This window comes from Choristoneura fumiferana, chromosome 24, assembly GCF_025370935.1.
Source record: "Choristoneura fumiferana chromosome 24, NRCan_CFum_1, whole genome shotgun sequence".
NCBI classification, from domain to species: Eukaryota; Metazoa; Arthropoda; class Insecta; order Lepidoptera; family Tortricidae; genus Choristoneura; species Choristoneura fumiferana.
The window spans coordinates 4,234,349-4,247,779 of record NC_133495.1 but is presented as its reverse complement, the minus strand read 5'-3'; the positions used below and the strand labels follow the sequence as shown (position 1 = coordinate 4,247,779).

The 13,431-nt window shown below is 36.3% G+C and overlaps 1 protein-coding gene and 5 non-coding genes across 6 annotated transcripts; all 6 read left to right on the top strand.

Annotated features, from left to right (window-relative positions):
- The first annotated feature begins 2,323 nt into the window (after nt 1–2,323).
- On the top strand, nt 2,324–11,875 carry LOC141441519 (uncharacterized). Its single transcript, XM_074106284.1, has 7 exons — nt 2,324–2,406; nt 2,988–3,190; nt 4,016–4,384; nt 5,311–5,455; nt 6,339–6,483; nt 6,985–7,118; nt 10,274–11,875. Exons 2-7 carry the CDS (start codon nt 3,020–3,022, stop codon nt 10,420–10,422), a joined length of 1,113 nt encoding a protein of 370 aa, XP_073962385.1. The 5' UTR covers nt 2,324–2,406; nt 2,988–3,019; the 3' UTR covers nt 10,423–11,875.
- Nucleotides 8,068–8,186, top strand: LOC141442032 (5S ribosomal RNA). The gene has a single exon (XR_012452877.1). It is a non-coding gene; the product is annotated as a 5S ribosomal RNA (ribosomal RNA).
- Nucleotides 8,562–8,680, top strand: LOC141442027 (5S ribosomal RNA). The gene has a single exon (XR_012452872.1). It is a non-coding gene; the product is annotated as a 5S ribosomal RNA (ribosomal RNA).
- On the top strand, nt 9,059–9,177 carry LOC141442031 (5S ribosomal RNA). The gene has a single exon (XR_012452876.1). It is a non-coding gene; the product is annotated as a 5S ribosomal RNA (ribosomal RNA).
- LOC141442026 (5S ribosomal RNA) lies at nt 9,589–9,707 on the top strand. The gene has a single exon (XR_012452871.1). It is a non-coding gene; the product is annotated as a 5S ribosomal RNA (ribosomal RNA).
- Nucleotides 10,097–10,215, top strand: LOC141442023 (5S ribosomal RNA). Its single transcript, XR_012452868.1, has one exon. It is a non-coding gene; the product is annotated as a 5S ribosomal RNA (ribosomal RNA).
- Nucleotides 11,876–13,431: the final 1,556 nt, after the last annotated feature.

Genomic DNA, 13,431 nt, shown 5'->3' with positions numbered 1-13,431 from the left:
ATTGGAGTGTAATAGTATAGTTGCCGGTCAGAGCATTAGTAATAGACAGAAAAAATTGCTATACACACTAATTATTTTCACTGTATAAGTTAGTGGAAGCTTCTGGCTAAATTAAAACTTTTTTTCAGGTTCAGCTTGGAGTGCCCAGTGTGGAATATTTACATGCACAGCCTTCTACAGTGTGCGCAGTGTAAAACTGACAATACAACAGGTAAGCTATCACTGATTAAAAAATCTATACCTTATAGCATAATTTAGAATTTTAGAGTTGATCTGATGATAAAGCTAGCGGGTGACCATAGGAACACTGTGATAAACAACAACAACTGCATCGAGTTTGGACTCGTTGTCGTCTTGACGAGTACTTTGGTAACCAGGGGCATATAGTACAGTCAGCAAAAAAAAAACTTATATTAGAAGAATTTTCAGAAAAACTTTTATTGAACTGTTTACGGAACCTTTCATGTACGAGTCCAACTCGCACTTGATCATTTTTCTGTATTGTCTGTGTTTATGGTACACTTCATGTAATAACACTCCTCTTTTTGCGTTAGGGGTTAAAAATAGGTTGAGCTGCTTAGTAGTTAGAGGAGATAGAAATGGATATGCATACATACAGGTCAAAATATAATCCTCCTTTTGGGCTTCACCAGAATCGGGTAAAAACTACAGAATTTCATTACATTTGGCATGGCAAGTAGATTGTTTATCAGAGGTATACAAAATTATGTATTGTCAACTAACTCCAAGATCACCTTCATTTCATTTCATTCATTTGTCACGTAAAGACATATTTGACAATAAGGCAAGAAATTGTAAGAAGTTGTCTAGGTAACATAGGTCATTGACCTGCAATATGACAAAAATTGATTGTGCGTACCAATTTTATTTTATCTTGCATTAGTTAGTGTAAGCTACTGGCTAAATTTAACTTTGTTTCAGGTTCAGCTTTGGTTGCCCAGTGTGGAATGAAATTGTGCAAAACGGACAATACAATACTACAATACAATACTTGTGTAACGTGAAACTGTATTTACCTATGTAAAGAAAAACAGATCCATGACATGAAAATAAATTATTATTAAGAAAAACAACTTTTTTTTTCTTTAATTCGATCATTTAATTAATAAAAAGCGCACCACTACGTGCCGTTTTTTACAATATATCGATAAAAAAGCACAACCGCTATGCTGTTACAATATCGATAATATCGACTGTTCCTAACAACACTACTTGTCAATGTGACTTTTTCGGCCCTGTTTAGTCTGTGCAGTTCGTTTCTTGATATTGGCACAAAAAAGACACTGAATTCATACTACAATCGTGGTATTGTTTTTGTATGAGAGTTCCGACTCTTTAAACGTAGTGATTATATACTCTTTGTAGTTAAGTAGGTATTTATTTACCTAAATAAACGTCAAAATATTACACATTTTAAAGTACAATCTCTCTCTCTCTACAAACTGAGTAAGTATAGAATAAATTGAACATCACTGATCTATTTCCTTGTGCTGATGCTGTTCAAACATTATTTTTAGTATGCGAGAAAATCGATAGAGGCGCTAGCGAGCAAGTTGACGTCACGTCGGCAAAGCAAGATCAATAAACCTAACCAACAACTTGCAGGTAAATAAGTTATTATGAATCTTATTCAGTGTCACCGAAAAATAAATCCATGGATATTATTATAATACGTAGTATTTATACATTCAAAATTAAATGCTGTTTTCAGCATGTGAAACAAAAATGTTCGTAGCTTATGATTTTAAGAACTACTACTGACATCTATGCGATACTTTCTCAAGCTGTGGCGAAGAAATAATGCAGCTACTCGTCACTAGATAGCAGTGTAAGGCGCTCTTTTCGACGTCTGGCAACACCGTAACTTATACCAATTCATTATGTTGGTATTTTTGTATTTCTATATTACACTAATATTTAATCAATCTGTGGTGAATGAATTGTATTTATTTAGAGTTGGTTTCAAATTTCCCGCTACAACATTTCCCTTCCTGTTTTTCTTTCTATCTTTTAAATATTTTTCAACGAAATTGCTACGCCTGATTGATCATAAGATCATCTATAAATTATTTTAGACATTTATCTTATACAATTTGAATGAGTAACGTCATATTACAAGGTAAATGTTTACTTTTATGCCTATATGTATGTAATAATATACCTATTTGATTATTTGATTTGATAGTTTTGTTAGCTATGTGTATTTTGTTAAAAATATTTCTTTGTCACATAAACTACCAAGAAATAAGTTAAACTAATTGTCTACAATGAGTGCTATTTACATTTGGAAGCTAGGGGATGTAGCGCTGGCCAGAATATGCAAGAAAGTTTACGCCAAAGTTAAAGTGGTGAAGGATGAACATGGATTGTTTCACGATGTAAAAGGTTATTTCCAATTCAATGCTAATCCTATTACTGTGTTTTTAAAACTTTTTTAGTGCACTACGGTTATTCATTTAAGAGTTTCGATGTAGTCTAGAATCACCTTGTTGTCATGAAAATAGGTACCTATACTTACAAATATTTCGGTCATAAAATCTAGGTATTACTTTTGTCTTCAAATCATGCACTTCTAGCAGAACCAATCTTTGTTAAATCTCGAATTTTTACTTAGTTCACGTAAAGGAGCGCATGTGGCGCCCTGTTGCTAGAGAGAGACTGACGCGCTATTTCGAGCCGTAGGTATAATGTATTCGGACGGACTGAACTGACTGACTGAACCGGAATGTTTGCAATCACATTCGCCATCTCTTTCTACCCTCATATCATAAACCATCATGGGCGGATCCAAGTGGTGGTCATGGGAGTCGTGACCCCCCCCCCCCCTCTGGGCCTCAGGCTCGGTTGTCCAGCCTTGTATACCATAATAACAAGTGGTAGAAGCAATTGTGGTTTGGAGTACTTTAAGACACTTCAGCCGATCTTGCCTTTAACTACCTATTATTCTAATTATGACTTGTCTATAGTTCTCGGCATAACCTGCAATGAAGATGGCAGCATGAAGGCAACCAAGCAGCTCTGCTATTATGTGGAGACAATGAGGACCAAGCAGCAGTTGTGGATCCCATACACAAGCCTTCACCTTGCTGAGCGAGGCCGACCATTCTACGGGCAAGACAAAGTGACCAAGGTGTCACCACCAAAGGCTGGTGCAGGGCCACCTAAGAAGGTTTGAAATTAATTTTATAGGTAAAATGGGTGTAGATTAAAATATACATGGTGTGAAAAAGTTCTACTGTGGCTGAGAAGTTTTTTGGTCCAACCATTCTTTTGGTAGGTACTTGGTATGCTGTGATACTTAATGTTCTATATAACTTAGCTGTTTAAAGGCAACAAAAAATATAAAATAATACTCATGACTTTTATTAGCTTTTATTTATTTGCACTGTTTGTATTCTGTATAAAGAGAACTTGTCTCATTTCAAATCTAGAAAGTCTAATTTTATCTACTTCTAGTGATCGGAATATTGTTTATATTTAGTAGAGATAGAGATAATTAATAAGATGATGCAAGTACAGTCAACAAAAATATAGTTGCCAAAAAAAGCTTTCAGTGATTTCCATAAGGTCTAATTTTCACTGTCAGAACAGTACAATGTTAGTACTGTTAGTGCAGTGGAAATTATACCTTATGGAAAAAGCTAACTATGCGGTATTGCAGTATCACCAATGTTGTATTAAAAATTTTTTCAAATAAAAATGTAGGTATGTAGAACATTCTAATATGGTGTTTATATATGAATTGCCACTGTCACAAAACTTATTACTAGGTAAAATACCAAATGAGAACATATTGTCCTATTAAACACATAATAAAATAAAGAAAACAAAATAAAAAAATATAGTTAGGTGACACCCTTAGGTAGATCATCCTTCCACCTCTTGTGTTACCTTCCTCTAGTTCGTTTACCAATTCAAACACATCACCAACATTAAAAAAATAGTCATTGTGATTAATACTACTTAACTCTTAAATAACTACTGTAATCCACAGCGAAAAATAAAAGAAGATCACACCCTCCCATTTGACGTGCAGCCTTCGAAATACAAAGAACCAGACCTCAATGCAACTTATGACTTCCGGCACACACCTCTTAAGCAAGGCAAATATGAGAATGCTTTTAAAGAATTTGTTCGAAGGGGAAAAGAAATGCTTTTTGACAGTTTCTACTCTAAACTAGAAGTCAATGACGATAGATTGGACTATTTAATTAACATAGATGCCAGTACTGAAGATAAATATGAGCTGATCATAAGTAATATTGTGACGGAGAAGGAGATTGAGAATTATCTGCACCAGTGTTGGAGGTACAACTTCGTTTATAAACAGATGGGTGCTAAGGATGATAAGGAGGATACTGCTGTAAGTAATTAATTAATTACTGAGCATCCTACAATAATATATGGTGTTTTAAATTAAGCCCAAATATTTCAGCTTGGTTGGGTTTGAGTTAGATGCACTGAATGCCCCTGTATAGGTAGAGTCATTCAAGATGACGCGTGTCGTGATTCTTATTACAATGACATTAATGTCTAATTTTGGCAAAATCACGCGTCTTCGTGGATGGCGCTACTTAGGTATAGTATGAATGTTTTTCATAGGAATTTTTGAGGAGCCAGAAGCGGTTTGTAACATTTGTAACCTAGTGACTGGTTACCAAAAACAAAAGAAGTTTTTTTTTATACATATATAAGAGTGGCAAAGGTGCGTACTGGTCACCTGATGGGACACAATCAACGCCGCCCATGAACACCTGCAACACGAGATGTATCACAGGTGCGTAGCCGGCACGTTAAGAGATACTATATTAATAAGAAACAACACAAGCTGAGATATGAGGTGCATAGGAGAAATTCGTGTCTGTATCGTTGTCCAGCGGTGGTGTAGCGGTATAGCACACGGCACGGAATGCCGAGGACCTGGGTTCGATTCCCAGGGCTGGTTATATTTTTCTGGTTTTTCTGTGCATCTATATTTCAGTTTTTATTTTCGACATAGGTTTTTACGGGATGACCGTAAAAGTAAAAAAAAAAATGGAATTGAAATAAAAATACAAAAAGATTCTAATAAAACAATCTTAATTATAAATATTAATCGAAGTTTAATAAAAGTCTTATCCATCTTATGCTTTAGTCACCATATTGCATCCATCATCCGCTCTTTCATGATGGCGCCTTTTGAGAGGCACGGAAGCGGTGTAGACAATCTCGCTCTACCTTGATCAAGGACTAGAGTCGGCGCTGGGCATGTGTTTATATACGACTGTGATTATGATTATTTTTTTTCAGAGCTCATCCTTAGTGAGAACTCCTGCGACTATACACATATCGTGGTGCCTTGTGTGTGGGAAGGGTGAGAAGTTGCGGCTTTGCCCGAATTGTCCATCGGCCTTCCATCTCGCCTGCCGGAGGGAATGGCTGATAAAAATTATACGTAAGTCATTTTTCGTTTTTTAGATTATTCGTGCCTGTTAATGTTGGGGTCAATCATGGTAGCATAGTGTTTTGCCCTATAGCCTCCATGCAGAAGATAGTGGGTTGAAATCTAGACTTGTACCACTATGTTTCGGAATTCGTACATGAAATGACATTTTGAAGCTTTTGAAGAAACTACAAGGTGTTCGGCACATGAACCGTCAAATTTTTTTCGGGTTAACTAATATTTAACTAGAGACAAATTAAAAAATCCACTAGGTTCCATAAAAAAAAACTGTGCCATTTTTTCGGGGACAAAAGTAAGACAATAAAAAGAATTTTGACCCGACCATCAAACAAAAATCAAGAGAAGATTTCGTATTGTTAGAAATTTCATTCTCATTGGCAATGGCCAGCTTGCATAGGTACAACAATCACGCATTGTTTCGCGAGCGCAGGCGGGATGAGTGAAAATAGAAAATATTGCACAATAAATTAGTGTTTCAGAAAATAGGTACATATCACCATATATTTCGTTAGTATATTTTTTTTTTATTATTTTCTCAAATAACATAACATTGTTTAAAAGAAATTATCTGCCAAACTGCATGACAGTTTGTTGGCAGAAAAAAAAAAAAAAAAAAAAACGCACGCGAAGAAAAAGTTTCCCCATCCCTGAACAATATGTAAAGAATAATATTTTATTCAAATTAAAAGAGTTTTATACAGCTCAAACATAATAGATCCTTTTTATTACGCACCTTTTTGATAAAAATAAATACTTACTAACAGGTACTAGTCTTATCCATATTAAACTTGTAATCGCTACTTTGAATCCGGTCTCTAGTTATGAATGTTATTTCATAAGTTCTTAGACCTCGTATTACTTACCCCTTGTTTAGACCGTAAGCAGCCACCGACGCAGGTGCAGAAGCCAGTCACCCTCATCTCTAAAATACTGTCAAGCACACGAACTATCTGCTCCGTGCATAAAGACAAGGAAAATATGGAGCTATGCCCCAGCTGCATGTGGGGGCCGAAAGTTGGGTATGACATTTTAGACAGATTTTATAATGTATAACTACCGAACCCCTTTCTATGTGAATTATCGTTAGAGATTGTGCACATTATGTAGGTACAGATCTATACTTGGTTTGGATAGATATTTAACTAACAAACAAACTTCAGCTGCCAGATTTGGTAGGTATATTCAAGATTTTTATACATTTTACTTATCTATATAAACTAGACTAGTGTATTTCAATACAGAAATGTAAATGTTTAGATAGTTTAATGGGGGGATTTCAATATTTAAGACACCAATTGACGTTGTTTTGTTCACATTTAGTTAATATTTTTGAGGTTTCGTACCCAAATGATCCAAATGGAGCCTTGTAGCTCTCACTCACATGTCCGTCTGTCTGTCCCTTGTCCTTACAGACAAGCAGTTGGAGCTACAGTGTTCAAATTTTCACAGGATCAGCATCTTGTTGATGTAGCTATAAAGTTCCAACAAAAATACCATAAATTAATATTTTTTTTTTTTAGCTACGACGATGTGGTGTGGCACAAGCTTGGGACTTGCGCGTGGTGGCCTGCCCGGGTCCTCACTCCGGGAGAGACGCCCTCCTGCCTGTTGTCTCGCTCGCACGCACCGCACGAGTGGCCGCTGCGTTACTACGGTACGTAATACGGTATACGGTAATTCATGAACCACCATGGAACATTTTCAAAGAGAAAGTCATTACGATTTTCCTTGTTAATTAATGCGATGTCACTATGAGGTTTACTGTGAAATGGTTCCTTAGTAGCTCATGAATTAAAGGACTGTACCACGAAGCCAGTGGAGTGTTAATAGACGAGGTTCACCTCATATAAAATTTAAAAACTAAAATCCATACTAATACTATAAATGCGAAAGTGTGTGTGTTTGTATGTTTGTCCGTCTTTCACGTCGAAACGGAGCGACGAATCGAAGTGATTTTTGGCATAGAGATTGTTTATGGGCCAGAGTGACATAGGCTACTTTTTATCTCGGAAAATGCACAGTTCCCGAAGGAACAGCGCAAAAGCTAACTAGTAAATAAAAGCAAGGACATAGTACAAAAAAAAATAGACGAAATCCAGGTTTCCAGGGTCAAGTAGTTACGATTGAGAAGTAGGTAATGGTGATGGATGAGATGATTGAGTCGAGACCGAATTACATGCAAACTTGAAATATTAATTAAATTAAAAAGGCTTTTGGCCATATATCCAGTAGAATAGAATGTTAAAAGTTATAAAAATGTGAATACTAAACATGACTTTATTGATTTAACTTTAAGGTTGTGTTTTTGTCTGTGTACAGTCAAGTGCAAAAATAAGTAACTATTCGAACCACTCAAAAATATGTTATTACGGCCTTATTGCGTCAGAATAAGTCTGTGGTACTTATTTTCGAAACTTTGAATAATTTCATATTTTTACACTTGACTGTACATATTTTGTTACTTTAACCGTATGATCTCTTCGTAACAGAAAGTGGCGCCCTCATTTCATTTTAACTACTTTAGCTTCGTAACAACCTCACTTGATGACAGTGACGTCATTCTGGAAATGTAAACATAAACCCTAGTTTTCACTGATACTTTCGCCAACGTCCATACCACGTTGAAAACACCGGTTCTCGTCCGATCACCGAAGTTAAGCAACGTCGGGCGCGGTCAGTACTTGGATGGGTGACCGCCTGGGAACACCGCGTGCCGTTGGCTTTTTGCTTTATTTTTTGTTACTAACTTTTCATTTGTCTTGATGTTGATTATGTTCCTTCTGGGATTATCGTAGTTAGTTGGTACCGTTTTACTACAAGTTACAATTAATTAACATACTACATATATACTTTCAAAAAAAATTTAAGTTCTACCTTTAGTTGAGTCAGAATGTATGGGACTAGAACTGTCAAAATTTAGGCTAGAACGTTTTCTAAAAATAATTCTAATTCGTTAAAACTAGCCAATCATAACAGTTCCATACATTTTGAGACAGTCAAACGAGCATGACACTAATCAATGTTAGTTTATTTTTAGTGTGACGTCACACACACAATTATTCTTATAGAGCTAATGATTACATTCGTTTACTTTGTCGCCAACGTCCATACCACGTTGAATACACCGGTTCTCGTCCGATCACCGAAGTTAAGCAACGTCGGGCGCGGTCAGTACTTGGATGGGTGACCGCCTGGGAACACCGCGTGCCGTTGGCTTTTTGCTGTATTTTTTGTTCTAACTTTTCATTAGTGATGGTGATGTTATTATGTTCCTTCTGGATTTTACGTAGTTAGTGTACATGTTACTACAAGTTACCATTAATTAACATACTACATGCTACTCTAACTAAATTTTAGTTCTACGCTTAGTTGAGTCAGAATGTATGGGACATAGAACTGTCAAGTTTAACTAGGCATAGAAAAGGTTTTCTAAAAAATAATTCTAAATCGTTAATAAACTATCCAATCTTAACAGTTCCATACATTTTGAGACAGTCAAAGCTTAACACTAAATCGATGTTAGTTTATTTTAGTGTGACGTCACACACACAAATTATTCTTATAGAGCTAATGATTACATTCGTTTAAATGGTCGCCAACGTCCATACCACGTTGAAAACACCGGTTCTCGTCCGATCACCGAAGTTAAGCAACGTCGGGCGCGGTCAGTACTTGGATGGGTGACCGCCTGGGAACACCGCGTGCCGTTGGCTTTTTGCTTTTATTTTTTGTTACTAACTTTTCATTTTCTTATGTTCCTTCTAGCATTTATTGTAGCTAGTTGGTACCGTTTTAACTGCCATTATCATGAATAAGTAGCAAAATAACATACTCTAATAACTCACATAGACTAGATACTAGTAACTTTCGAACTAATTTAGTTCTACGCTTAGTTGAGTCAGAATGTATGGAACATAGAACTGTCAAGCTTAACTATGCATAGCCATAAGGTTTTCTAAAATGTAATTCCAAATTTATTCGTAATAAAACTGATCCCATCTTAACAGTTCCATACATTTTGAGACAGTCAAAGCTTAACACTAAATCGATGTTAGTTTATTTTTGTGTGACGTCACACACATATTATTCTTATAGAACTAATGATTACATTCGTTTACATTGACGCCAACGTCCATACCACGTTGAATACACCGGTTCTCGTCCGATCACCGAAGTTAAGCAACGTCGGGCGCGGTCAGTACTTGGATGGGTGACCGCCTGGGAACACCGCGTGCCGTTGGCTTTTTGCTGTATTTTTCGTTTCTAACTTTTCATTTAGGTGATGGTTGATGTTATTATGTTCCTTCTAGGATTTTATCGTAGTTAGTTGGTACCGTTTTACTATAAGTTACCATTAATTAACATACTACATGCTACTCTAACTAAATTTTAGTTCTACGCTTAGTTGAGTCAGAATGTATGGGACATAGAACTGTCAAGTTTAACTAGGCTAGAAAACGTTTTCTAAAAAATAATTCTAATTCGTTAAAAACTAGCCAATCTTAACAGTTCCATACATTTTGAGACAGTCAAACCGAGCATAACACTAAATCAATGTTAGTTTATTTTAGTGTGACGTCACACACACAAATTATTCTTATAGAGCTAATGATTACATTCGTTTACATTGTCGCCAACGTCCATACCACGTTGAAAACACCGGTTCTCGTCCGATCACCGAAGTTAAGCAACGTCGGGCGCGGTCAGTACTTGGATGGGTGACCGCCTGGGAACACCGCGTGCCGTTGGCTTTTTGCTTTTTTCTTTTTTCCTCATTTATCGAAGTGAGCAAACTTCTTTCTTTCATAGGTACAGAGAACCACGCGTGGGGATGCGGCGACCGTATGTGCCTGTTTCTACCCAGCCACACGTCAGCGCTTGACACGCGACGCGACGTGACGCTGCAACAAGCCGTGTTGGACGCTTGCGATGATTACATCGCTGTTTACTTGACATAGATGTAGGTATAATTGTCCTAAAAAATCTAATTAGAGTGATGGCACCAGTCATGGACAAGAACCAATAATGTTTTTTTTCCGATAACCCAAATTTTTAGAAACAGACCCTACTTTTTAAACTAATAACACTAATGTTCAGATAAGTGATGATCATACCTGGTAAAGTTCATGAATGGTGAGCTATAAGGCATTGAATCCTTGTTGTCCGTTAGTGGGTACTTCGGTACTACTGTGCTTATGTTCTTAATTGGTGCTGTCACCCTATAGGTAGTCTGCTAGTTAGATTATCAGAAAATATTGGACAAGACTTTTTTCTTTCGACAATTAAACAAAAGATGATGAAGCCCTGTGAGGCTGCGGGCGCTGCGGCTCCACTAAGGCGGAGACGAGCGGAGCGGAGAGGAGACGTGTAGGGATCGACCAATCATATTGGTTCAAATCTACATCTCGTCTCCGCACCGCTTCAATGGAAACAGTCAAGCGGAGACGAGCGGAGCGAAGAGGAGACGTGTGTGAGGAATCACTTATCTCTTTCACAGCTCTGCTCCACTCAGCTTTGATCGTCTCTGCCTCAGTGGAGCCGCAGTCTAAAAGTTCCACGTGACACGTGACGCGTCTTTTAATTAATCATCCATCATCAAAAAAATTATAAGACACGTTTTTGACACTATGAGATTCGTAAGAAACTCATTTGTTTTGTGATATTGACGTGTAGAATACCTAATTTTCTAAAACTGGATCTCAAAGTACCAAAGGTTTTTTTTTGTTGTTATACTTATTAATCAAAATCAATAAGTCATTAATCATGAATGAGTGAATGTTTTTTTTTTATGTTATACCTTTTTGTAAAAGCTTTTATGTGCTATTTTAACTAATGTGGTAGATGCCGTTGTTTAATTTTGCTTGTTTAATAGTTAACGAAAAAGACATGGTAGTATTTGGCCAGTTTATCCTTTGTTGTGTCACAGTAGGTATGCACTTACAAAACATACCGAAGGACTTCTAATCTAAAAACACATCCTGTATACTTAGTTAAAATGCTATACCACCTAGTTAGGGTGCTTGCTCATAATGTAACTGAGTTGAGTACATACTCGTAGTACAGACGTGAAAAATACTGTCATTAAAAAATCCGATGAGCATTAATACAGGGCTAAAAGCAGGTAGCTCAACAACCCAATGTTATGACTGTATCATGGCTGACGCTCATGTTTAGTTTTGGCCGCTTGGGATTTCCCTTGTTTTTTTCGTTCTCTGACGTTATATTTAATAAGTTATATTTTCTATGATACAGGTGGTTTGTTAATTTTACGTGTAAGTAGATACTTTAAGTCTAAGAATTTTAACATCTTGACCATTTATGTTATTCGTATTCTGTAACTGATGTTAATTATAGGTATGTTACTATATGTAGTCGGGCTATTCGGCATAAAACATAAACCCATCTCTATTTTATTCGTGTATGAGTTCTATCCTCTTGAGTCCTCGCGAATTTAGTAAAAAACAAATTAACACTACAAATAACGGCTACATGTATTTTATAAATCACAAAATTCGCATTTTATTACAAAAATTTAACAATGTTGAGATAATTTCTAAAATGACACAGCTACAAACTACGTCTAGGTCTTTAGTACTTACATCTGATAAAAAAGGACTCCGAGAGGCATTTACTCAGCAATGGGACAGAATAGGTTAATAATAGACTATAGAAGTGAAGTGATATAGTACTGATGGTTGGATTGTGCCTATGACAAAATACCTATTATGAAAAACAATTATCTAAATTAATTTAAGTGTAGAAAGTCATATCTTTCATGCATTCGGGTATTTACAAGCAGGTACTTGAAAACTCACCTATATCCTTAAAGAATTAATAATAATCCCCACTTATCAAGATACGAGATACGCGAATTTTATGCGCATCGATAAAAAACCGTTTAAAAAACGATCATTCAATTTCGCTCATCATTTTATCTATTATTTTTTATACTTTTCGCTGATTATCAGCGATAAGCAAAGTGAAATCATATCGGTCTTTTTTTATTTCGAGACATTAAATTGAATTCAATCATATACCTTCCGTTCCACTAGCTCTAGTCACAATAATTTGGAACCTACATATTTTTCAGGCCTGATTAACTTTTTAACCTTGATAATTGATAAAGACTGTCCACTATCGCGACGTTTTTTTTTGACCTCTTCAGCGCCATCAATTATTAACATCTTCAGAGTCATCCAGTCGTGACAGTCAATGGAATGCCTCACACGCCACCGTCATCTTTACATGACCAACATTCAACTCGAAATTATTCCTCGTGCAATGGAATTAAGAATCAAGTTGATTCGTCGCTAGTTTTTCTGTGGCGTACTACAAAGCACGTCACTTCGTGGGGATGAAGAGGTTAATCACGACACCATATTTCGTTTCTGTGAAAATGGTCTACAGCAGAGACCTTATTATTTAACACACTCAGGATCACGATCGTTTTCACTACTTCTTTCTGGCACGCGGTATAGGGTGAGGTTAGAAAGAGTGGTGAATGCAATTGCGACCGCCCGGAAGTTAGCCAAAACCCCCTTAGACCTTACTTAGACCAGAAACAATTAAATTTTAAAAAATTGGTTGCCGTAAAAACTAAAAGGAAGAAAATAAGTTTAGTGGTCTAGATCCTAGCTCTGTCAAGTAGCTAATTTAAAGTTCAACAGTCGGGACCCCTTACCAAGAATTTTTGAGCTGGTTACGATTAGAATGGGTCCCGACTGTTGAACTAAGCTACTTGACAGTCAGATCTAGACCACTAAACTTATTTTCTTCCTTTTAGTTTTTAAGGCAGTCGGGTTTTTTGTTTTTTTTTAATTTAATGTTTTATTTTATACTTTTTTGATATTTCTGTGGAAATGGTAGATTAAAAGTATTATAACCCATATATATTTAGAATGGGTTAATTAAATTAAGCTTTCATTTGATACCCATATTGTTACAATACAATTTTTTTATTCCTCCGC